The 26,583-nt window shown below is 43.8% G+C and overlaps 1 protein-coding gene across 1 annotated transcript in view; it reads left to right on the top strand.

The window, feature by feature from the left end:
• VPS53 (VPS53 subunit of GARP complex) overlaps positions 1-26,583 on the top strand; it is a 127,302-nt gene that overhangs the window by 56,937 nt on the left and 43,782 nt on the right. The window contains exons 12-13 of the mRNA XM_024565206.4: positions 12,396-12,497; positions 18,905-18,999. Coding sequence (XP_024420974.1) covers positions 12,396-12,497; positions 18,905-18,999 — 197 coding nt within the window. The remainder of the gene's footprint in view (positions 1-12,395; positions 12,498-18,904; positions 19,000-26,583) is intronic.

The raw sequence follows: 26,583 nt of genomic DNA, 5'->3' as shown, positions 1-26,583 counted from the left end.
ATAGGCCACAAAAGAAAGGAAAATGCCCTTAAAGAAAATACAAATCACAGAAGGAAATAGGCAACAGACATAAATGCCATTGAAAGAAGCGTGTGTCTCTCCTGAGAAGGCCGTGGTTGGCTTCAGCACTGGCTTGACACCCTCATGCTGGCTCCTGTCTGCGCCAGCCAAGCCGTGCTGCTGGCCTGGTTTTAAACAGGGACTCTCGTGTCTTGGAGTTCAGCCCTACAGAGATCTGTTTGGGGACAAGGAAGTTTAAGCATTGAGCACAGGTCCCAGCTGGAAGTGCCCCCTGAGCTCCCATGTTCCAACTGGGCAAGGTCAGGAGAGCCTAAGGTAATCCAGATAACTGTATGGAAAAAGGGTCCTAGGAAAGGATGCTTGAGTAATGTTAGTGTCAGATACCTGTTTCGAGTTCTTCTTCCTCTCCTTTGGCTAGACTGTATGTCCTAGTGATTTTGCGTTTACATTTAGTGAGCTATAGGACTAGAGGGGAACAAGTGGCCCCGTTATGTCTGATGACCAGCATAGCCTGTAAGCTTGGACACGTCAAGTCTCGCTTGTGCTAGAAAATGCCCCAAAGGTCAAAAGAGCCAGAGTAATGTGGGCAGAGAAGGCCTCTCTAGACAAGGCGAGGATACTAAACAAGGTAACCACATGGAGGCCATGAAAAACGGGCAGGAGCTGTACATAAGTTTGTGAAGCCAATACCTTTTCATAGAAAACCACTATAGGGATATCAAAATGGCAGTTGGCCAACTGTTAACCTGCTTCTGTCCGAGGGAGGAGAGGGCTGGAGGTGCTTGCGTCCCAGGGCATTGGGGCCTGTCCCCACATTCACTTACTCTGCCAGGGCCAGGGTCCTAGCTGCAGCCTTCCGTGTCCTGGCAGATGCTCTGCTCTGCAGGGTGGGTCACAGTCAGCTAGGAACACTTGAATCTTTTTCGCCAATCTCTTCCTTTTGGGTCCTCTGGTTTTGAAATTTTCTGATGTAATTGATTTACAAATATCTCCTCCAGTTGCTCAGTTGTTTCCTCTCCTGTCAAATTTGCAAAGAGTTTCAGGTTACAAACCCTTGGCCAGAAAAGCCTACTGAACCATGAGCTCCACAGCTGGTTAGCTGTCTTCTCCAAGACTTCTCCAAATCATTCAACGTCTTCCTTTATGTTTATTTTCAAATCCCCAAACTTCTTTCAGTCAAACTCTTCCCCCGGATCGTCTTTGTGCCAGTTATCATGACCCAGCAACCGTTCTACATTCAGGTGTTAACAAATGACTGCTCCGAATGCTTCAAGGGTTCTCCCTTAATGATTTGTGTCTAGAAGGGCAACAGCGCTCCTCTGGGCTCATCGATGAGGCAGGCCAGCTCTTGGAGGATCGGTTCACTGCAGCCGGCTCTGGGAAGCTGGGGAGGTCGTGCTTCTCACTGTAGGTGTTGTTTACTTGGAGTGTGGTCCTGCCACCACCTTGCCGTGGACCAAGTGGGGCTACACCTCTAGCAGGGACCCTGGTGGATCAGTCTGGGCCACTGACCATGTTCCCAACAGACAATACTGGGAAGAGGCTGCCTGGGCTGAGCCAGGGCTTCCAACCAGCCTGACTCCTAGTCTAGCTGTTGGGCACCCACCTGACGACCTGCCATTCCTTGTCCCTTTACCTTCTTCCCATGCTGCCTTGCTCCTAGGATATGTTTTTTTATTTGTTTGTTTTTTGTTTTTCCCTTTGGAAAATCTTCTGTGGCCACCATTTTATTTCGGGGTATCAGAATAGACTACAAAATGGAGCTGGGTAGCCCGAGACCCTTTACTATATGCCAGATTTCTTAACAAATGAGTGAGTTCTGCAGACAGATAAGAAGTCAGCCAGGGAGCCAAGTTGACCTGACCCCCTCCCAAGCCCACCCCCCTCCACCCTTGACTGATTGACAGTGAATGAGGGTGAGCTTGAGGGGTGATGAGCTCACCTGGAAAAATCTGCCACAGTTCAGCTCCTTCTGACTGATTGCTGTGATGCACCATCTCCTCCTCTCTCTTGGCAGATGCAACCTTGCCATCTGATAGAATGAAAAAACTGTAAAGGGCTTGTTTGGGGTTTTTTTGTTCTATCCCTAACAAGTTTGTAATGTCCTGTGCTGTCCCTGTCACTGGAAGAAGTGAACTGCCACTGCTTTTTGCTGATTGCCTCAACTCCTGACCCTTCAGGAGGGATTCAAAATAGTCTGTAAATTAAAATGTCTTGAAATTAAAAGCAAGCGTCTGGATGTGATTTAACTGTACCCACATGCATTATTAGTGACTCGATGATTAGACTCAAGGTAAACATTTTATTCAGCTTCTAGGAAAGCAAAGTAGATCAGGTTAAGTTGTTATAACTGGTTCACTGAATTTGGAAGTTTATTTTTTAATAAAATTAAATTTTTTCCTATTCCATGCAGCTGCATTTCTCCTTTTCCTGGCCATTGCATAAGTTGCCTTTCTAAATAGAATTGTCCTTTGGCTTATAGGGGTCATTTTAATATAAATTTATACTTGCCCAGTTTTTTAAGTTACATTATAAATGTAGAAGCTATAGGTGTGAGTTTTGACCATGCTGTTTGAGCATCAGAATGCTTGCAAAAGGTCCACTACTTACACCCTACAGCTCAGTCTTCCAGCAACTTAACACCTGCATTAGGGAGAGTATGGGAGAGCAAGAGGGGGCAGGGTCTCTGCAGTTCTGCCAAAATACCAGGAAATAGCTTTCCCTTAGCTGTTTAGCCCCCTTTAGTGTTTCAAAATATTTTATAAATGCTTTTTTATTGATGGATTTTAGAGAAAGAAAGAACAGGGAGGAAGAAATTTCACTTTATTGTTCCACTTATTCATTGGTTGATTCTTGTATGTAACCTGACTGGGAATTGAACCCACAACCTTGGTGTATTGGTATGATACTCTGACCAACCGAGCTACCCAGCCAGGGCCTATAAGTTTTATTTGATGGTAAAGGAATATATTTCTTCATGTGAATAACATCCTAATTGGAGATTAACTTCTGTTTGTTTCCAAGAAGAAAGTAACACATAGTCAAGATAGGAAATTTGGAAATAATAGGCAAGAATGAAAAGGCAGAAAAAAATGTCATTTGTCTTCCCATTAACCAGATAAGAATTTGAGTATGTTTGTTCTATACATTTTATACAGTTAAAATTGTACTTTTTAAATTCATTTTTCTCCGCTTATTTTACTTTTAAAATGGAAATAAAATTCATGTAACAAAATTTCACATAAAGCTCACTATTAGAAGTAGACAATTCCATTTTTTAAAGCATTCGCGCAATTGTGCTGCCATTCCAACTCTCCAATTCCAGGACATTTTCATTGTCCCCAGAAGAACACACCCAACCCCACACAGTCACTTCCAATTTCCTCCTTTCCCCCGGCCCCAGCCAACTACTGCCTACTTTCGATCTCTATGGGTTTGCCTATTCTAGACATTTCATGTAAGTGGAATCATGATTGCGGCGTCTGCAGCTGGCTTCCTTCACTTAATATAGTGCTTTCTAGATTCGTCCATCGTGTCGCATACATGGGCACTTCAGCCCTTTTTACAGCTGAATAACATTCCGTCATGTGGATGTACATTTTGTTGGTCCATTTGTCAGTTAGCTGACATTTGAGTTGTTTCCACTTGTTGGCTCTTACAGCGCTATGAACATTTGTGATTTGTGTACTAGCTCTTGTGTGAACATATGTTTTCAGTTCTCTTGGAAATATATCTGGAAGTGAAATGGCTGGGTTATATGGTAACTCTATTTTTAACTTTTTTAGGAACTGCCAAATTGTTTTCCAAAGCAGCTACACCATTTTACATTCCCACCACCAGTGTAGGAGAGTTTCGATTTTTCTACATCCTCACCAACATATTTTGGTTTGTTTTTTTTTAATTACAGCCATTCTCATGTTGTAAAGTAGTATCTCCTTGTGATTTTGATTCGCATTTTCTTAATGGCTAATAATATTGAACATTTTTTCATGTGCTTATTGGCCATTTGTATATTTTCTACAGAGAAATGTCAATTCAGGTCCTTTGCCCATTTTTACGTTGTTCGTCTTCCTATTATTGAGTTTTAGGAGTTTTTTATATATTCTAAATATATTTTATATATTCTTTATAAATTTCATCATGTATTCGGTATTTGATTTGTGTATATTTTCTCCCATTCTGTGAATTGTCTTTTTATTTTACTCTCTGGATAGTGTCCTTTGATGTGCAAAGTTTTCGGGTTTGATTTAATAAGTCCAAATTATCTGTTTTTCTCCTTTGTTATTTGAGTTTTGGTGTCATATCCAAGGTCACAAACATTTTTAAAATTAAAATGTAAAGTGATCACCCTAAGCGTACTATCCATTTGACACCATACAAGGTTATTACTGTAGTGTCGACCATATTCCCTGTGCTGTACGTTACATTCCTATGACTTACGAATTTTACAACTGAAGTTTGTACCTCTTATGCCCCGTCACCTTTTTTGCCTTTCTCCCCACTTCCTTTCCCTCTGACAACCATCAGCTTGTTCTTTATGTCTGTGCGTCTGTTTCTACTTTGATTTGTTTGTTTTGATTTTTATATTCCACATGTAAGGGAGATCATATGATATTTGTCCTTCTCGGTCTGGCTTATTTCACTTAGCCTAATACCCTCTACGTCTATCCATGTTGCTACAAATGGCAACATTTCATTCTTTTTAATGGCTGGGTAATATTTCATTGTATATGTATACTACTTTTTCTTTATTCATTCATCCATATATCAGTGGGTACGTAAGCTGCTTCCATGTCTCAGCTATTGTATATAATGCTGCAGTGAACGTAAGGGTGCATATACTTTCCGAATTAGTGTTTTATGTTTTGGATAGATACCCATAGGTGGAATTGCTGGGTTATATGGCAGTTCTTTTTTTTTTTTTTTTAAATGAAACTCCTGCTGTTTTCCGTAGTGGCTGTACCAACCCTTCCACTAACAGTGCACGAGGATTCCTTTTCTCCACATCCTTGCCACCACTTGTTATTTGCTATCTCCTTGATAATAGCCAGTCTGACAAGTATGAGGTGATACCACACTGTGGTTTTGAGTTGCATTTGCCTGATGATTAGTGACGTTGAAGGTATTTTCATGTGTCTGTTGGCCATCTGTATGTCTTTCTCGGAAAAATGTTCAGGTTCTCTGCCCATTTTTTAATCAGGTTGTTTGGGGGGGGGTGATGTTGAGTTACATGAGCTCTTTATATATTTTGGATGAACCCCATATTGCATGTATCATTTGCAAATATCTTCTCCCATCCAGTGGGTTACCTTTGTGTTCTATTGATGTTTTTCTTCACCCTGCAAAACCTTTTTAGTTTGATGTAATCCCATTTGTTTATTTTTGCTTTTGTTGCCCTTGCCTGGGAAGCTATGTCAAAAAAATATTGCTAAAACTGATGTCCAAGTTTGCTGCCCGTGTTTTCTTCTAGGAATCCATGGTCACAAACATTTATTTATGTTTTATTCTAAGAGTTTTACAGATTTAGCTCTTTTCATTTAGATCTTTGATCCATTTAATTTTTATATATGATGTGTAAAAATAATTTTATATCCTGTTTTCCTCATGTCGTATCTTGTTTCCTCAATCAGTGTGTAATATTTCACTGTATAGATGTCCCATAATTTCCCTAAGTACCCCTTATGTGCTTTTCAATTTTACAACATTTTTCACTTTTGTAAATAAGGCCACAAAAAAAATGGACATTTTTGAGAACAAGTCTGTTCACATTTCTGATTATCCTGTTATGATACAAGTGGAATTACAGGGTCAAAGGTAGAAGTATTTTCAAGTTTAAGGTAGCCTGTGTTTCAAACTGCTTCCCGAGTTCTTACTGTCTCGTATGAATGCACCTGCTTGGTCTCTCCCGTTGCTGAGCCTTGATATTATTGAGGTTTATTAAGATTCAACAGAAGTGGTCACTGTTTTAGTGCACCGCCTGGTGCTGATGCACTGATGCCTAATGTAGCTCTGCCAGGGGAAAAAAAAAAAAGACAAAGCAATCTGAAAACGATTCTTAGTTAGAGTAGTTCATACTTCCACCCCTCGGTGTATACCCAAGAGAATTGAACATTCTCGTATGTTCATACAAGTACTCGTACACGAACGTTTATAGCAGCACTATTCACAGTAGCCAAAAGGCAAAAACAACCCAATGTCTATTAGTAGACAAATGGATAAACAGAAAGCGGTGTGTTCCTACAATGGAATATTATTCAGCCATAAAAAGGACTGACGTACTGAGACATAGTACAACATGGAGGGACCTTGAAAACACTATATTATGTGAAAGAAGCCAGACACAAAATGCCACATATTATGTGATTCCATTTATATGAAATGGCCAGAAGAGGCAAATCTGTAAACAAAGGTAAGTAGTTGCCAGAGAGTGGGGGAGGGGGAAGATTGGAAAGTGACAGCTAATAGATAGGGGCGGCGTCTAGGGTGGAGAATGTTCTGGGATTGGATAGTGGTGATGGTGATGCAACCCCGTGAATATGCTCAAAAGACACTAAATTGTAAATCATCTTAAAATGGTGAATTTAAGTTAATTATGTCACACTTTTAAAATATTAAGGGTTTTAGAAAATACTGTCTGATTTAGTTATAAATCGTCTGCACTCTTCACATAAATAATTTTTCTAACGAGAAAGAGAGTAACACAGCTGTTCAAGCTCAAACAGAATAAAATATTTTAAAAGAACAATCTCTTCCTTCTCAACTACTGTAAATCCCTCTCGAGAGAGAGACAGCCACTGTTTAATAGTTTGGGGTGTGTGTTTGAGACTTCCTTACAAGCATACACACACACAGAGGGTTTTCTGTTTTGTTTACAGAAAACAGAAAATGTTCCCAAGGTTTCTGAAGAGGATTTTATTAAGTGCTCCTCATCAAAGTATTTTTCAAGCTCCCTCTTTGTGCAGGGCCTTGGGAAAAGATGAAAAACTGAACATGGCCGAGGCTGATGGAGAAAGACACCTGTGAGTGACTGTCACAATGTAAGACATGAGCATGGCGGCACCAAGAGAGGAGTCCCAGTGGTACTGAACTGGGGCGCTTAGCTCTGCGTTCACAGCCCCATCAGCCGAAGCCTCCAGACCATCTCTGTAAGGACAGATTAGGGAGTGGGCTGGGGTCAGGTATTTATGAAACAAGAAATGCAGAAATTGTGGAACTTGCATTTCTAAACCAAATGCTTTCTCCTCCAGGGAAAGGAAACAGATTAGTCTTAAATTTCAGAGTTCCTTCTTTGATCATTTGAAGTGTCCAGCTAGGGCCTCAGAAAGGAATTGGTACAGACAGACCCAGGTATGTATAACTACTGACTAAAGCCAGGTTCTGTCTTCCTAACAGTAAATTAGACAACTTGACTGGCCTGTGGCCCTTGTGGTTTTGGAGGTGTTGGGAATCCCGTGTGGTTTAATTAGTAGGAATTAACTTGCTCTATGAAGAATTCCTCCTTTCTATGTGGACTTGACATCAACTCTCTTTTTTACTCTTTATTTATTTATTTTTTAAATATATTTATTGATTATGCTATTACAGTTGTCCCATTTCCCCCCCCACTCCACTCCATCCTGCCCACCCCCCTCCCTCCCACATTCCCTCCCTATAGTTCATGTCCATAGGTCATACTTATAAGTTCTTTGGCTTCTACATTTCCTACACTATTTTTACCCTCCCCCTGTCTATTTTCCACCTATCATCTATGCTACTTATCCTCTGTACCTTTCCCCCCCTCTCCCCCTCCCACTCCCTAGAATGAATTCTTTTAAAATTGGCAAATTTTAGGTCTCATTTAGCAGCCCCAGAGCTCATGGAGTATGTCATTTGAGTTATTTAAAATCTAAACCCAAACTTGTAGTTCTCTATGGTTTACAGCAGCTGCAAAGCGAGAATGAGAAGTGTGGTCTGGTTGCTGTGACAACGGGCGAGCACAGAGGGCTGAGTTGTGCCCTGACGGCCCTGTGCAAAGGCCCATTCCTTCATCGGGACGTAGAGCTCTAAGTAGCAGGAGTCTGTGTCTGCCCTCAGGGCTCTGTCGGGTCACATTTACCAGTGGGGTAGTGGTTTATTCGGAACTTCATGGGCTCTGCAGCAGACTAGGGAAGAAGGGAGAAGCTCAGTGATCCTGTGCCTTGTAATTTCATGGGCCCATTGCCTTTACTTCCTGACGAGATCCCAAAGAGACAAACTAGTAGGGACAGGATCTGACTTGTGATTAAAGGGAATTATCTTTACAAGACTTCTTGGCCCTGTGCTCCCATTTCTTCCTCTTCTGAGAGTTGCTTCATCCAGAGAAACACAGCCACACTTCTGCCTTGTTTAGTTGCCTGACCCTATTAAATGCTAATGAGCGCCACCACTAACTGAGCTTTCCCTGTGTGTCAGGCATTGTGTGAAGCCACTTTATATACATAGCTCATGCTTTATGTGCATCATCTCACTTAATCCTCATGACAGCTCTGTGCAGCGGGCATTAATATCCCTTCACGTTTCCTGTAGAAGAACCGAGGCTTGGAGACATTAAGCAACATACCCAAGCACAGCCCGACTCCAACCCAGGGTTTGTTACTCAGTTAATGGTGACACCAGCCATGCAGTTGCTCAGGCTAAAGACTGAATGAGCCTTGATTCCTTTTTTTCCTTCACCCTCACAGCCACTCTCTCAACAAGTCTTGTTGACCTGCTCTCCTAAGTATGTCCCCAATCTGGCTACGTTTTCTTGTCTCCACGATGTCAGCTCTGTCTACTCCCATGTGAGCCCTTGCCTAGAACACTGCAGCAGCCTCTTACACTGCTCTTGCTTCCATTACTGTCCATGGTAATGGAACGATCTTTAAAATCTAGATTAGATCCTACCACTTCCCTATTTAAAACTCCCACTGACTGCCCAATTGCAATAAGAAAAATCTAACCTTTACCGTTGCCCGTGCAAGGCTGTGTGTTTGAGCTCCTGCCACCTCTCTTACCTCATGTCTTTTTTTCTGTCCCTCACACTCAACAAGCTCATCCCAGCCTTTGCACCAGGTCGCCCTGCTGAGAATGCTCTTCCCCAGGTCTTTGCCTGAGTGCTTCCCTCTTACTCGGGTCTCCACTCAACTAACACCTCCTCAGGGAGGCCTTCTCTGATCATCCCAGTCCCTGAAGTTTCTTTTCCTCACAGTGCCTCCCGTCCTTACCAGTCTTGTTCAGGGTTGTATTCGTAGTGCCCAGAAGAGTGCCTAGAACGGAGTAGGTGCTTAGTCCGTGATTGTGGAATGAATGGCAAACAGATGCTATTCTTCACCTAGAAAGCTCTGGCCTCCCCACCTCACTCCTCCCACCCCCTTCACATACTTAACTCTGGAGTACCCTTCAGTTCTGCTCAAACATCATTCCCTTGGGGAAGTTTTCAGTGACCCTCTATATTGCATCCCTTCATAACAACCTCTGCTTTTCCTGAATGGCCCTCATCACATGCTCGTGTGATTATTTGGTTAAAGTCCATCTTCCCCACTCGACCATAATCTTCATGAGGGTAGTGGGTGGTCTGTCTTGCTCATTGCTTTACTCATAGTGCCCAGCACATCCATCTGTGAGTGGATGAATGGAGAGGAATGAATCACTTTTTTTGCATCATCTTAGTCCATATTTGGAATGTGCGTACCCCAAATGAATGAGCAAGGAGTTCCTTAGTACCCATGACCCTCAGAAATCCCACTGGGATGTTAATAGAGACAGACCGTGGGAACAGCAAAGAATCCTGGGACTCTTCTGACCCAAGCACTGAGCAAGTGCCCGTGCTATACCGCCCCAGCCGCCTTTCCAATGCTGCCTTTTAGGTTTTACTTCCTACATATCTATCCATCAGACACTCCCGCAGGGAGAGCGGAGCCCAGGAACACCCACCCTCAGTTCACTTGACCGATGTCTACTTTTTGTCATGATTTCCAGTAATTGTTTCTTAAATGAGACAGCTGTGTGTATTGTGAGCTGTTATTGTCAACCCTGGTAAACCTAACAATAGATGAAGAATGTTTAGTTCAAAAATTTCATAAATCCTTGTTCTGTCACTGAATGATTTTAAACAGAGCTTTTAATTCCAGTTATTGACCTGCTCTCCACATATCCAAAGGACCAATGACTCAGAACACAGAGATTCAGCTCAACAGTATGGTCCCAAAGCCCACTGTTGAGCTGGTGGGATCAGGAAACCAACACCAGTAATGCATGTATCGTGTCGTTGAAGCCCCGGCTTCGTAGATGCCCTTTCTCACCGCTCCTCTTTCCCTAGACTACTAGCAGCCCTTACGAAGACAAATACAGCTTAGAAATACTGTTTTCAAAGAAACATTTCTTTCTAAAAGTAGCCTAATTCTAAAAATAAACTTAAATAACTAAGTTGATAGGAATTTTTTTTCACATCAGGCAAGGAAGCCAGAGAACTGAATGTATAAATTTGGGATGTTTGCTTGGTTGTTAGACCCTATTGTTTCTCAGCAGGATACCACAAAAATCATCATCCTGCTAATGATTACCTTGAGCTAATGCATTAATCACAAGGCTTTCTTTGTACACCGAGGCTCTCTCCAGCTATGCAATAGCATCCAAGTGCTTTGGCCCAGAATTCAGTAGTTTATGTGAGCGTAAGCAGAATTATCTCAAAGCCTAATCCAGACACAGACACAGACACAGGTGTGGTTTGTTCTTTTTTTTTTTTTTTTTCTTTCTTTCTTTCTCTTCTTTTCTTTCTTCCTTTTTTATTTTTTAATATCTTTAGCTGATACCCTGGCACCGGCACTTGACAAAGTGTAGTAGGCCATCTGCTGTCCCTCTTGGCCTAGGAATTAGTTCAAGTTTCTCCACTGAGACACACTAAAATGTCACAAGCACATTTAGAAACTCCCTCTGCACCTGGTTTCTTGTCTCCAGAGAGCCATTCCTTGCCCCTTCCCCTCATCCCCAGCACCAGCCAGTTCCTTTCATCCTGCTTGTCCACTTGGTTTCCTTTCTGCTAGAGCTCCCAGCGCCCTGGCATAAACAACATCTCAAGGTCAAATTTGTAAAAAATTCCAAAGAGCTGCCTCGATTCTGTTGTTGCCCTGGAACTATCGTCACCAGTGTCCCTCATATGCATCATGTGCTGCTTCTAGGGTTTCACACACGTTATCACATTTGATTTTTTAAGTAGTCCTATGACTGTATCCTCATGCAGCCGATGCGCCTGCTGTGGTGCAGGGAAGCTAGATGATTTGGCCAAGGCAGCTCTCCTGCCTCCAGCTTTCCCACCAGCCTGTGGTCCCACTCAGTGTTAGATTTTGAAAGAGTGCTCATACTCAGAAGCTGGGAAGTAATTTTTCTCAAGGAGATTTTGTGGTGGTGGTGGTGGTGGTGGTGGTGGGACTTACTTGGGAAGGAACTTTGTAATCTAAAGCACATCAGATTAGGTTTATAATTTGTGCTTTTTTATTTTTTAAAGGTTCAGGCGATGAAGAGGTGGTGGTATCACTCTATTGTTTCTATCGATTCATTGCTGAGGGTGTAAGAGAGACGAGGTCCTGCTAGTTTGCCAAGGCTGGGGTACAGTGGTATTCACAGTGCAACCCCACTGCTGCTCAGGGAGTTGTAACCGGCTCTGCTTCCCCCCTGGGCCAGTACAGTTCTCCTTGGGCAGCTGGTGATGCCCCGCTTCTGGGATGTCACCGTATTGATGCTGAACTCAGCACAGACACCCAGTGGGCATAGCACACTACGTCCCAGAGATCCTGGTCTCACCCATCCTCCTGCCCAGCCTCCTGAGTATCTGGGACTACAGGTGTGTACCACCTCACCCAGCTATAGTTTGCACCTGAGTTCAGACCCATCTGGCATTGATTCATTCATATGTATGGAGCACCTATTACATGCCAGGCACCAGAGATAGTATGGGTAACGAGATAGACATGATCCCTGCCATCATGGAATCCAGGGAGGAGAAGACAAATAAATGAGCAACTATAGTGTTTTAATAAATACCTGGGTAGGGGATGTACCGGGTGGGATGATGACAGTAACATCTAACCCAAACTTGACTTTGGGGAAGGCTTGCCAGTATAAGGGACTTCAAATTTGAAGACTGAAGGATGAGTAAAAGTTTTAGCCAGATGGGGATTGGGATGGGGGTAGGGTGGGCAATAAGGTTTCAAGAAGATGGGAAAGCAGTATGAAGGTCTGGAGGTGAGAACGTGGTCCACGTTGTCTCAGTTCTTGCTCATTGGATCAGATTTCGTGATGTAGCTGTTGAAGAGACTTGGAAAAAGCAGATCAATGGGGAAAGCTCAGAAAATACATATCTCGCTCTCATGTCTTAACAGAAAAAACTCGAGTCTCCACCCCCATCCACCAATCCCTTCCTGGAAGATGAGCCAACACCAGAGATGGAGGAACTGGCCATGGAGAAAGGAGATTTAGATCAAGTAAGTCTGGTTTGCATTTCTGCGTGCACCCTACCCAGTGCTTGTTTCTGAAGATCGGTCTGCTTGCTATAAATGCGATGCTTTGTTGGTTGACCACGGTCAGAGATTACAGCTTTGGTGGTCTTCATAGAAAGCCTTTATCTGAAAGTGTATTTAGAAAACAGAGTGAAACAGCAGCCCTTCCTGCCCCACTTCTCCGCGTCCGAAGAGCCTCACCACTGCAATCAGCGATGCACACAAGCTCCATTAGCCCATGAGGCGGGGCTGCAGAGTTCTGCCCCACCTCATTCATCTTCTCCTGAACCTGTCGGCTCAGCTTTCAGTTGTCCTCTTCACTGGTCCAGTGAGGACGGGAGAGGCTGCACGACCCCCCGTGAATTACAAGCACCATCAGCTAGGAGAGGCCTCTGCTCAGGGTAAACCGATCACTGTGGGCCCGGAAGCCACTGGGGAGGCCTGGAAGCATCAAGGTGACCCAGTGGCATATTTGGAGAGTTACTTTTCAGAGCACACTAGCACTTTCATTTCCTTTGGATTTTTCTGTCCAACTCTAAATTTCCTCTCCCTTCATCCTACAGAACGGTGTTTTTATTTCATTGCCATTTTATGACAGGAGGGGTTAGAGCAATAAATCAGAACTTTTTCTGTCTGGATTAGTGATCCTTTTAATTTTCTACCCTTGGCTCCTAAAGAATTATTTTATAGTATTGCTTTGCTCCAGACACCATCAAAGGGAAGCTGGCTGGGAAGACTAGCCCTGGGAAGCCCGTAGCCACGCTCTCTGCAGCCAACCCCGTGTTCCCAGCACGGTGAGCGTAGGTGTACAATCCTGGCAGGGGCCAGGAGAGCAGAATTTCCAGGAGCAGTTCTGAAGTGAGGCAATAAAATGTGTCTGGTCCATTGATTAAATAATTGTAATAACATGGATACCTCACATTTTTATGGTGCTTTCTAGTTTTAAAGCCTTTTACATGCTTCATTTCATTTCATCTTCACAGTGCCTGCCTCTCATTGTATATGATTTTATAGGGGCTGCAATGCCTGTGGCTCAGAGAGGTTAAGTGATTTGCCCAGGGTCACAGGGTCTGGAAACGGAGCAGCTCGGACTGGAAGCCAGGTCTACCGGTCAGAGACTAGAATTCTTTTCTTGGTGCTCTTTTTATTACACTGTGAGGTCTCAATGAAAAATAGAGGGCATAGAAATGAATCCCACGGATGTGAATGAATAAAACCGATGGGATGGCTTAAGGCTATATCCCAGAGATCTGTGGGATTAAGTGTAATTGATTTAATGCCATCCTGTCAGCCAGCGTGGGAGAAAACAAGGGATTTCTTCTAACGTGTTGGGAGGAAGGGCCGATGGGAAGGAGGAATCTAGATGTAGAGCTTGTTCTTCTGGTGTCTGCCCTGCAGCCACACGGGCTCACCTGCCCCCGTGGGGCTTGCTTTGTGCAGTCATGCCATTTTCAGGGCCCCCATGCCTCCCCACTGCTAGTGGCTGCCGTCGCCATGCCCAGAACTGTGGAGCTGAGCTCTCAGGCGCTATAGTGCCACTGTGAGAAGTTATCCTTTCAGCTAGTGAGCTCTGGATGTTATTAAAGTGGATTAGGGTAGAGTCCCCCATTACCTACAAAATTAGTTTTGCCAGGTAAAATACGACTTTTATTTCACATGAAACTTTTGCTCATTCCGGGAGCCTGAGGTCATTGTTGTAATGACCGAGACCTGCTCATTCCAAGGACACAGAACACAGATATATGCAGTAAAGCAGAGTCCTGTGCTAGGGAAAATGCTAGACTCTGGTCGGTCCTTAACTGAACTATGTGACCTTCAGTAGATTATTTTTCTCTCCGGACTTTCCTAGTTTCTTCATCTTTAGAGAGAACTCATGGCCCTGACTGCTGAGGCTCAGTTGGTTGAAGCATCCTGTAGCCAAAGGGTTGTGGGTTTGATTCCTGGTCCAGGCTCTGTTCCCCGGTGCAGGCATATATGGGAGACAGCCAATCGATGCTTCTCTCTCTCCCTTCCTCTCTTTCTAAAAGCAATAAATAAAAAACGTCCTCAGGTGAGGATATAGAAAAGAAGAGAGAACTAATGGCTTTCAAACTGATTCCATAATCAGATGTCACTGTGGGGGGTTGGGAGGAGATCAGGGCCCTCCGAGCAGAGCATTTTTATGAGCCACTTTTATCGTGGACATCCAGGTAAAATTTCTTTTGAACCAGGGGTTTTATGTGTGTTTAAAAATGAAGTACTAAAAATCCCTGGACTAGATTATCCACTTGCAATTTCACAGGCTGTTGCTTGTTAGTAATAAAACTTACACACCAGTGACTAATGCCTCCTTACGTACCTTCCCCGACCTTGCACTGCCCCTCCAACACTTGTCCTGCTTGTGATTAAGTGGGTGGGAGCTCCAGGATCTTCCTCTTCCCAGCCACTTACTGCTTCCGGAGTGGGGTGCACAGGAGCCCGGTGGGGCACTGGGGAGGCAGTCCACAGGGCGCTGCCCTGAGCTCAGCCCCTAGGGGTGGGGGAGGCCCCTAGTGGTCATCCCGGGTTGCCCAGCCCATTGCAGCACGGCAGTCAGTTTGCCCTCAAGGCCACACTCATGCCCTGCTCTCTGCTGCAGTGTAGGTTATGGGGAAGGGAGAGTGAACTTAAAAAGAGGCATTCGGTTTGAACAATCAGTTGCCAACCTACTCCCAATGATAAAAAGTAGCATATGAAAAGAGACTGAGTATAAAAGAAAGAGGGAAAAGAAAAAAGGAATTTCTGGTTAAAAATGTCCCCTTCTGGTGATGCAAGCAGTTAGATTTAATCTGTTGACGTTGGACAGTAATAAAAGGAAATGGGGCCAGCTGCAGACCTCCTTACTGTGACAACAGTAACCCTGTATTATTCCATCAAACTCCAGGAGGAAATAGCTTAAACATCTGCAGCTTTTGGACAGAATTCACACACTCAGAAATCCAGCCCGAGTGCTACTGCTAAATGACTTAGGATACGCTTTAAGCTGAGAATCAGGCCTTTGGGGAGCGGGGCAGTGCAAAGGGAGACACCAGCCTGAGCTGAAATTCCAGCACCTATTATTTAAACATGAGCACATTAGTAAAGCAGCTATAGGCAGAGGCAGCCCCCTCTGAAAAAAAGGGAACTTCCAGCAATCTCTCCTATTGTTCTCCTCTTCCTTCCCCCTCACACTGAAAAGGCTGCAAGAGGACCAAGAGCTGTGGTGACAGTTTCTCTGTTGTCACTGCTGGGCGGCATGAGTGGGCAGAGGCAGGCAGAGCAGTCACCTGCGGGTGGGTTGGGATGTCTGCTCTGACTGCCAGTCTGAGGGCCAAATTCAGCTTTCCGTGGGGCCTCGTGAAGCACAGGGCCCGGGGGAGTCGGGCCCGGAGGAGTTTGCTGCAGTATCACGGAGACCTTTTCTTTTGTCCCTTAGACTCTGTATTTTATGCTTTCCTGAGTGAGCTCTCAGGCTTGGAGGTTTTTATCATATATCACTTTGGTGCATACACGAAAAGGAAAAGATAATCAAAATAAAATAGATTAAGATATTGCTAAAGTTTTTTCACATTCGAAGTCCATCTCTCCTGTCTCTCCCGAACCACTTCTTTAAAAACTTTTTATTTTGGAATAATTACGTATAGACTTAGAAGAGTGGTGACAGCTAACACGGTGCCTCATCAAAACCAGGGGTTCATTTCAACCGCTGTTTTGCTCAGGCACGGAAGCACTTCCCCGCATGTTCCTGGCCTCCAGGCCTCAGGGCAGAATGCTGCTGACCCGCCCTTTCCTCAGAGCACCCCTCAGTCGTCGCTGGGGTTTTCTGCCAGGCCTCCGGCACCTATCTCCCCTGTTTTCTATTTGATTTTACTTTTTTAAAAAAATGTCAAACTTTGCCCTGTGGGCAATCATGTGGCTCAGTGGATTGAAAAAATGTCAAACTTAGAGAACTTTTAAGAATATTACAAGGATCTTTAAAGTCTTTCGCCTGGGTTTACCAGTTGTTAATATTTTGGTACATTTACTTTTATCAGATCCTCCAACTCCTCTCCCTCTTCTTCCCTCCCTTCTCTCCCTTCCGGGACAATTTGTAAGTTTGCAGATACTATGCCCTTGACCTCGAAGTATTCCAGTAGGCATATCTTAAGAAGAAGGACATTCACTTAAATTACCACAGATCAAAATTAGAAAATTTAACATCATTTCAATACTATTATCTATAGGCTTCATTTAAATTTCATAATGTAGTTGTACTGAAGTGATAAATCAAAACATTGTCAATAGTTGGGAAAATACCCATAAATTAGTAAGTAAATGAAGCCAGAAAGAAAATGTACATGTTGATTTAAAACATGACAACATTCTGCATCACATAAACTCCCTCTTATAATTGCCAGAAGCTATCCTACAGATGTGTGAATATTTGCATCAAGGGAAGAACTACAAATAAAAGGAATAATTATAGTACTTACAATAATTACATTTTAATTAATAAAAAGATATCTGGGTATAGTGGTCATACTTTCCATTTATTTCTAAATTCAGGATATCTGGTCTTACAAAGTTAGACAAATTAAATCACATTGTCAAGTCATTTAACAAAGCACCTATTAAAAAGAGTAAACTAATGAAAAATAGACAGCTCACTTGGGAAATGTAGGACACATGGGTAAGGACCCACCCCTCATACCCATCACACCGCACACCGGGGATCTTCCATTTTAAACTAAGGGAGCGTGGGAAAACGCCCGGCGTCTGGGAAGTGGAGTGGAACTCTGGGTCCCACCAGTTCAAACTCCGTGAACACAGTGTTGGGGTCTCCCATAGCCTCAGCCTAAGGCCTGAGTTTGGCAGTGGCTTCTGGGTGATAAGAGAGAACAGCCCAGACCGTAGTTACGCTTACGGGGAGGACCAGAGTTTCCAGGAATCTTCCAAAACAAGACAAGGAGCTCCCAGAAGGTACAAGTGGAAGAGAGCTCACTATGAGATTGAAGGTCTGAGGCTGACATTTAAGTTTTGGTGATCATTACCAGTTTTTACAGATGCTTTTAATCATTCCAACATTTTATTTTATTTCATTTTTTAGTTACCAGAAGAAGGTAACCGTTATTTCTGTTATGAGGGGCTTACCTTGTCCTGTATTTATTGAGAGACACGAGCAGTTCAATTCAATAAGTATCCTGTGGGTACCAACCTCCACCAAAATTACACTGTAGTATCAACCCCAGCAAAGGTCTGGGGTCCTTCCGTTGGCATCTGACAACAGATGGAATTGACCTTTGTTAGGAATAGAAATATGTAGGAAAATCTGTGTTTACTTTTAGATGTTTTAAAAAGGAATTAAGTAGAAAATACAGTTTCTAAATGTTTGCCTGCCTAAATGACCTGTGTGTCAGTGGTTCCCAGTCATCAATGGGGACCAGTGCTGGTCCAGTGGCAAAATATAAAGACATAATAGCCAGCCAGTCTGCAGTCTTTTTCCTTCCCTTCCTTTCCCTTCCCTGTCCTGTCCTTTCCTTTTCTTCCTTCCTTCCTTTCATCTGTCTGTCTGTCTGTCTGTCTATCTATCTATCTATCTATCTATCTATTATAAGGCCACCAAGTATCTTTTCTTAGAAAGGACTGCCTTTATTCTGCTATTTTTTTAATATTAAAATGTAAAGAGTATGCAGTATTTTATTTTAAGAACTAGTGATGATGATAGAAATTTGCCAAATAAAAAGTTAGCAACCCTATGTTGTCCCCCATCCTTTTTCTTACATGTACTTTTTGATGAAATTCACCAGTCTAGGAACCACTGCAGGAAAGCAAGGATATAACAGAAAAATTCTAGTTTAGGGGATAGGAGACTTCCCATACACCTTTGGGCAGGCTGCTAGGATCCTCTGGACCTCGTTCCTTAGGTGTAAAGAGTGGTGACAGCTCCTACATTGAGCATTGTTGTGAAGAATAGAAGAGATGTTACTTCGTATCAAAGTCCCTGGCCCATAATAACAGTCAGTAAAAGGAAGCTATCAAAATTAGATCATGTGAACACACTTTATAAATTTTAAAGCACTATACAAATATAAGGTGCTGTTATTAGCTAGGATTTAAAATTTTAAAACATCAGCCAGATGATGAATAGCTTCCAAATTGAAAATGCATGTGTTATCAAAGTAGCAGTAAATCTTTCACCATTCAAAGTAAGTAAATGTTGCAAACAAAGCTGGCTTATTGTTCACAAGTTGGCATGAATTATAATGCAGGATATAGTCCCAGTTTAGTTACATTGAGTGCTTATCTATAAGGAGTGAACTTGGAAGGGATGTTTACTTTGAAACCACTTGAAAATTTGCTAAGACGGCCCAAGTATAGAGTTTCTTTTTTCTTTCCTTTATTTTTTCCTTTTACAGCCAAAGAAGCCTAAAGCCCCAGACAATCCATTTCACGGCATAGTTTCCAAGTGTTTCGAGCCTCATCTCTACGTGTATATTGAGTCCCAGGACAAGTGAGTGATAAACATTTTGCTCTTTTCTGTTGCATTTCTCCCTCCTGTGATCATGGTTGGGCTTCCCAAGGGCGCAGCTCTTTCCAGAGGCTGAAGGAAGGCCTTGGCATGCCTGTGACCCTCCAGGAAAACAGTTACGGATATTTTTATGTCTCTTGAATGTTATTTATTGTGTCTATACATCTAAAAAGCCTGATTTTTGACTCTAATAAGGTCCCAAATGGGTCCCAACGCCCCCTTCCCACGCGGGCACTGAGCCCTTGCAGAGCTGTGTATGTCGGCACGCAAGGCAGTTTTCCAGCGGCAGGCACTGGAAAATGGAGAAAGCGAGCCTAATTTCTGGTGTATATGTCTTCAAGCATAATTTTTTTAACCTTTCATTTTGAAATAATTTAGATTTACACAACAGTTACAAAGCATTCTCATAGACCATTGCCCCAGAGAACGTGAACATTTTCCACAACCCTAGTCATCAGAGTCAGGAGGGTAACATTGTCCCGTCAACGTCCGTTTTCTGGTCCAAGCTCCCGCTGTGCATTTAGTTGTTGGGTCTCTTTAGCCTCCTTTCATCTTAAGTGGCTCCTCGGTCTCTGTTGTCTTTCATGACCTTGACGCTTCTGAAGAGTATTGATCAGTTGTTTTGTACAATGCCCATAATTTCGGTTTGTCTGATGTTGCCCCTTGATTAAATCCAAATTATGCAAGAATACCGTAGAGGTCAGCGCATCGTGTCAGGAGGCACGTCACGTGGATCCGTCCTGTTCCTCACGACGCTGACTTTGATCGCTCGCTCTGAGTGGTGTCTGCCAGTGCTCTGTGCTGCGAGGCTACTGTTTGCATGTTAATACGTCTCTCTGTGGGGGCAGACCTTGGGGCTGTGTCAGAATCCTCTTTCTCATCACACTTTGCCCACTCATTTTGACGTCCCTTGATGCTTCCTGCCTGAAATAATTATTTCTGTAGTGTTTACTGAATGTTGATTGTCTGTGTCCGTCATTTCTTCTACGTTTACTAATCGGAGTTCTACTGTAAGGAGGAGCTCCCCCTTCTCCCCCATTTGTTTGTTTATTTGTGTCAGTATGGACTGATGGGTTCTCACCTCCTTTTATGATTATCATCCACTTGATATATGTTCTTCTCCCAAACTTAATGGCTCCAGAAAATGTGTAGAGCAGCCACTGTAGGCAAGTTTCCTTATAGCCAGAAGACTATGTTCGCGTTCCAGCGGCCACTGTACAAGGGAAGGCGGAAGACCCCCTCTCATCTCTGAATCTCTGCCCGCAGCCAGAGTATCCAGACCCTTCCACGCTGGAAGGCAGATCTTGAAAAGGACAGGTTTCTGAGACAGCCGAGCTGACTGGAGACAGGCTGGCCCAGGCTCAGGGGGGAGGCCTGTAGCCTGCAGAAAACACAGCCGGACCAGACAGTGGCTCACACAGAGGGAACAGCAGCGGCTGTGAAAAAGTTCTCGAGGGGAGTTCTCTGGGAAAGCATTTAGGCGCTGAAATCCAGTCTTTTCCCCTCCACCTTTTTTAATGATTCTGTCATGGGTTAGCGAATTCTCGTTTCCAAATATGTTTCAGAGGTAAGGCATAAGATGAAGAGAATATTTCAAGTAGAATCACCAAATGAAACATTATTATTAGTCACCTACTTGATTTTATAGTTTCTGCTCTTTCCCCCGCCAGTGACAAAATGCTTCATATTAAAATCCCAGAAAATGAACTTTGTAAAAGACTTTCTACATGAACAAAAACCTCCTTGCTGATGCCCTCACCCGCCCAACCCAAAAAAGTTCCCTTAACATTTTTTGCCTTGTCACGCCAGTTTTCTTGTTCTCACTCCATTGGGTTTATGTCTGCAGGCACACAGAGGGTAGTAGTGGCTGCGGCGTCTTAGTCCTCTGAGAGCACCCCATCGTCCGCATTCAGAAAGTTTTCTCTCAGGATGTTAATAAGACACCCTAGAGAGGGCGAGGAAAAAGATCAGTTGTTTGCCTACTAGATGAACAGGTCTTAAAGCAACCTACCTGGAGGACTATTTTTAGACAAAGCCCCTTCTCTTATCAAGCCAAATTCTTATTTTTAAAAAGGCTGAATAGCGGTTGGGTCCAGGGTTTAAAGTGCCTATGAGACAACCACATACCTTCCCCAGACCTGCCTGGTCCTAACAGTCATTTCTCTGAACTGCTCTGCTCTCTACTCTCTTCACATGGCCTTGGTTCATATAGAGTGTACTCATTGTTCATGGAGCTTTGGGCCAAGAGCCAGACCTCCCTTCCTTAGGGACTCTCCGTTTCTCTCTGAAAAATGAAGTGCTGGCCTCTCACCCTGCCGTTTGGCCTCCCTGGGATGTTTCCGCAGCACGAGGGAAGTAGCGGAAGCTACTCGTAGGAGAACTGCGTAGGTTGTGCTGTTGTCGCTCCAGAAAAAGCAGCACAAGCTTGAAGTAGAAAATAGAATTCACAAAATCCATTTCCTCATCTGTTAAAGGAGACAATCAGACAAAATAATGCTTAAAGCAGCGGTTATTGACCTTTTTTGGAGACAGATCCCTTTGAGGACCTGATGAAAGCCAGAGAGACCTTCTTGCCAAAATAAATCTTTATAAACCCACACACTATTTTTTTAGTGCAATTTCAAGGGGTTGTCTAAAGCTTCTGCCTCCCTTAAGTCAAAGAGTCCTAAGGCTGGGGAGAAACTCAGTTGGGGACTGGTTTTATACAAGTTACTACTCTTGTAGTTCTGAGTCAGAAATCTTCAAAGGAGGGAAATCTCAGACCATTCACAAGCTCCCAGATGACAGAGACCCGGCCCAGTGTAGTGGAAAGAACGTGGGCCTGGCTGCCACACAGACCTGGCCCTGAGTCAGACCTCTGCAGTCACCAGCCTGGGACCCCAAGCGTGTTTTGTCCTCTCTGTGGTGAAGTTAATGACCCTGACCCCAGTCCCTTCACAGGATTAGTGGTGAGGATGAAATGCGGTGACACACGGGCACTTGGCACAAGTGGGCGGTGCTTAGGAACTGTGCCTGCCCTCCCTCCCATCCGCTATCCTGCCCCGGACTCCCAGGCGGTTGGGTGACCTGCTCAGTGTTGCCGGCTTTCTGTTGGGCCTGGCCTGGAGTCCATCCCCTCACCTCCCCAGCCTCCAGCTGCCCAGGGAAAGTTCCGGTAGCATCTTCTCTGGCCAAAAGCCAAGTAGCTGCAGGACGACTGCAGAGCCAGTACCCAGGCAGGAGGCAGAAGTGGGGATGTCCCCAAAGCCACCCCTTTAACAGGTTGGGCTAAGCTGGCGTCCTCTGCTGTAAGCAGCTTTCTCAATTTTTTGTTTATGTTCAAAGAGGAAGTTAGTACATCTCCTGCTCTTGGTAATGTAGTGATTTTCTTCTGTTGACTCTTGCAGAAGAGATTTCTTTACATAGGCACTTCATTCACTTCATTTGGGTACGTTCTCAGTCAAAGACATATTAGTGACTCCATTTCTGCCCATTCTCCTGAGTTCCCGCCCATGACCGCTGTTGAAATACAGCTCCCCCTCCCTCGGGCTGTGTCAAGCTTAGGGTTTCTCTGTAAGTTCATTTCAAATGTTCAGGATTGTTGCAAGAATTGTACATAGAGCTCCTGTATATCCTGCTCTTGGATCCCTCAGTTAACAGTTCTCTCTTCCCCCTCTCTCTCATACACACTCACCTAGGGGCACATGCTCACGTATACTTGCACGTACATACTTTTTCTGAGCGATACGAATTTTCAAATTGCAGACTGGATGCCCCATTACACCTTAGTACTTTACTGTGTGTTTCCTACAAGTGAGGACACAGTCTGCGTAGCCATACCACGATCAGCAAAACCCGGAAGTTAGCGTTGATACAGTATTACCGTTTAATCCATGGGCCCCGCTGCATTGCACCAGTTGTCCCAGTCATGTTTTTTATAATCCAGAGTTTATTCCAGGCTTATGGGTCACATGTACTTGTCCCTTTCTTCTCCTTCAGTCCAAAAGAATAACTACTCATCCTTCCTTTACCTGTCATGACCTTGAAACTTTTGAAGAGTAAAGGCCAGTTAGTTTGTGGAATTTACGCAGAGGTGGTGCTGCGTTCTCCATAACTCGCCAGGAGGCGCCCAGTATCAGTTTGTCCCGCAACTTGTGGGCATTTTTATTACTTGGTTTCCCTGGTGCCTGCCAGTTTTCTCTATTTACTGATAAGTAATTAATTAGTGCCAGGAGAAATTTTGAAACCCTATAAATATCCTTTTTCTCATATTTCACTGACTTATTTAACCACCTGAATACCATCTGTGCTCTTACTAACATAGTTGTCAAAAGATGATTTTTCTCATTCTGTCATTTCTGTATTTATTAGCTGGCATTGTATCTTAAGCAAAAGTTTTCTCTTCCCCCCATTTATTTATCATAGGGACTCATAGATTTCTATTTTACTCAATGGGTTGTAGCTATAACTATCTCTTTTTAACTTTATGTTGGAATAAATTTAGGCCTATAAAAAATTTTCACAAATAGTACAGATTTCCCATGTTCCCTTCTCCCAAGTTCCCCCAACGTTACCATCTTTCATAACCATAGTACAGTTAGCAAGCCAGCAAGGTGATCGTTGGTGCGGTACTATACTAAATACCAGACCCGAGTTGGATTTCACCAGTTTTCCCACTAGTGGTTTTTCCTTACAGGGTGCATCATTATTGGTGTTAATGCTCAAACAGTCCCTAATTTGGCCATTGGAACCCCTCCAGGCTGGTTTTTCACCTCCTTTTGCACACCCCGGCCATTGTTTTGAGCACTTCTTTTCTGGCACAACCAAATGCACCAGGCTCATCATGTGCCTCCCTGCCTCAGCTCTGAGGCATTCGCCTTTTTAGGATCCCTTGTTCCTTCAGTGGGGATGGTGTTTAGAAACTAAGTTCCGGGCATCCGGTATGTTCATTACTGCTTAGGTGACCTGCTTGTAGGTCCCCTCACTGAGAAGCTAAGGAACATATGTACATGTATATACACATGCCTCTATATCTATTTTTATACCTCTTTCTATATTAAAACTTGTGAGCTCATGCTGATACCTCCAATTCTGATCTAATCACATTTTAATCTTTTTAGCTTTCTCCTTTATGTGTCTGTAAATGCCTTCTACAGCAGTAAGAAACTTAGCTCCCAGGGTCCTCCCCACATTTACTCATTTGTTCCAGTTACCTCTATGCAACCCATCTCCCAGTTGGGCCCACGCCAGACCTTGGCTCCCCAACCCCCCAGGCCATACCAGAGCCAGATCCTTGGCCCCACCTCAAAGGAAGGGGAGAGGGTTACCAATTAGTTTGAGTGCCTTGAATGAACAAGTTCTGTAACTTCCGTGAGAACTTTGGGTGCTTTGTCCATGCCTACCTCCTTGCCAGCTTTTTCTGACTGCCACCTTCCTCCCCCGGTGCCAACACTCCTTTACTTCGCGTTAGAATGTTGTTTCTATAAATGCTGAGCGCAGATCCGCCAGAAGAAACTGCCCTGGTCATCCATAGATAAGCTTGGTCTGCAATATGGTTGTTCTTCTCATTAGGTTGTAGTATTTCCCTCCAGTGATCCTGCTCTGCAGTAGCCTTTGTTCCCAGGTCATTTTATTTATCAGTGGAAGTCTCAGCAGTACTTCATATACCGCCCCCCCCCCGAAATGCTTATACAGTTCTTGGGCAAAAGTCAAGCTACTGGGGAAGAGGGGAAAGATACCATCTTATCCACCACCTGTTTCTTCAAGCTGGAGAGAAGAATGAATAACAGCAATATTATATACCATATATCTGTACAGAGGTTTACAGTTTTGAAATCAAAGCATAGTATAGTGAGTGGATAGAGCTTAGCTTTAGAGTCAGATGGACCCAAATTCAAATTCCCCCTCTGGTAACTTCTGTGACCTAGGGCAAATTATATTATTTTCCTCAGCTTCAGTTTCTTTCATGAAATGGGGATAATAAAGCCTTCTACTCAGATCTATTGTGAGGATTAAACAAGATTGTACATGCCTAGTTTATAGCCCTATAGCTCTAGTGGGAGAGAGAGACCAGAGAAAGATGGCAGTGCACAGCATGAAGGGATAGAGACACGAATAATTTGCAGTGGAAATACAGAGGAGTGTGTGAATCAAACCACAGGCAGCCTTTTCTCAGTTATATCTTCTGTCTCAGCCAGGCTCCTCTCCTCCTTTCCACTCTCTCTTCCTCGCACCATATCTGTGCTCACTTCTGACTCTGTGCCTTAATTCTCTCACCTGAATCTGCTGTGAAACGTTTCTCTCTAGTGTCTGCTGTTTCCTTGGTCTAAAACAAATTGCTCATTTTGTGTATACTGCAAAATCAGCATCGTGGTACTATCTTGGAATCTAAATATCATAAGCATGAGGTTCCTATCTCCCCAAATAGATCAGAGCTTCTAACGGGCAGGCACTGTGCCTTAACCCCAGCAGCATCTGGATCAGAACTTGACCCTTCCTACTCTCCTACTTGGTTGTGATTGCCTTAGGGTACAAAAGGCGCCTCCTTGTGATTCCAGTCAACAGACAGGTCAGTGTTCCTCACATCCCTTTCTCCAGTAGTCCTCCAAGAAGATCTTTCCAGAACCTGGGGTAGTATTTGGTGCTTGGAGGAAATGATAACCTTTCCTTTTTTGTTGCTATTGTTATTGTTGAATTCATTTATATCTCATAAATCTTACAGCCCACTGCTGGATTGGGTCATTCATTCAGACTAAGGAAGCTGTTACTGTTTTCTGTGAAATGCTTGTTTTCTGATGTCTGGCATGGCACAGGAGCTGTGCTGATGCCGAGGGGAGAGTGGAGGGGAAGGGGGGCTTACTCTGCTTTGTTTCTCATACATTTCAGAAAACAACGTCAAAAGTTACCTACCAGACATTCTACAAAATATAAACGTCTTTAGGGTGTTTCCAAGTGGAAATTTTCTTTATGATGTACGATCGTAATTGATTTATAATCTTACCCATCAGGTTGGCTCTGAAATAGGTGGTAGGTGAATTAGTATCCTGACTTCAGCTTCCAGGGGAATCAGGTAAATGGTTGAAGTAAAAACACTTCAGGGCTCTAGTCCCTGTTTCGGTTGGCACTACAGATTTGGAAATTGGAATTTCTCATAAAAAGATTTTTGGCTTCTGTTACATGCTCTCCTCCTCTGTACCAGCCCCTACTCCCTCTCCACATTCCCACCCCTTAGGAACAGAGTGTGGAGGCCGACCAGCTGACTCCGTACTGGGCACAGACATAATTGGGAGATGAGGTTCCCACATCAGCATGAGGAGTGGGCCTAAGGGGAGCAGCAGTCATACAAACATGACCCCTACTCTCACGGAGCTTACAATGACATACGTGAGACAGAGCAGAAGATTCCGCCACTGCATAGCAAGCAGCTTTCACCTTTTGTACCAACTTCAACTTGTTAGAAGAGCAAGTCAGAAACTGCACCAAAGATTAGTGAAAGATTGCCATTATCAATGAGCATTACTGCCACAGGCCCAGGATGGCAGACGGTCGACATGTTTGATGAATATTTCATAACCTTACAGTGTATAT

This window comes from Desmodus rotundus, chromosome 9 (assembly GCF_022682495.2).
Source record: "Desmodus rotundus isolate HL8 chromosome 9, HLdesRot8A.1, whole genome shotgun sequence".
Lineage (NCBI taxonomy): Eukaryota > Metazoa > Chordata > Mammalia > Chiroptera > Phyllostomidae > Desmodus > Desmodus rotundus.
This window is presented reverse-complemented; position numbering and strand designations above follow the sequence as displayed.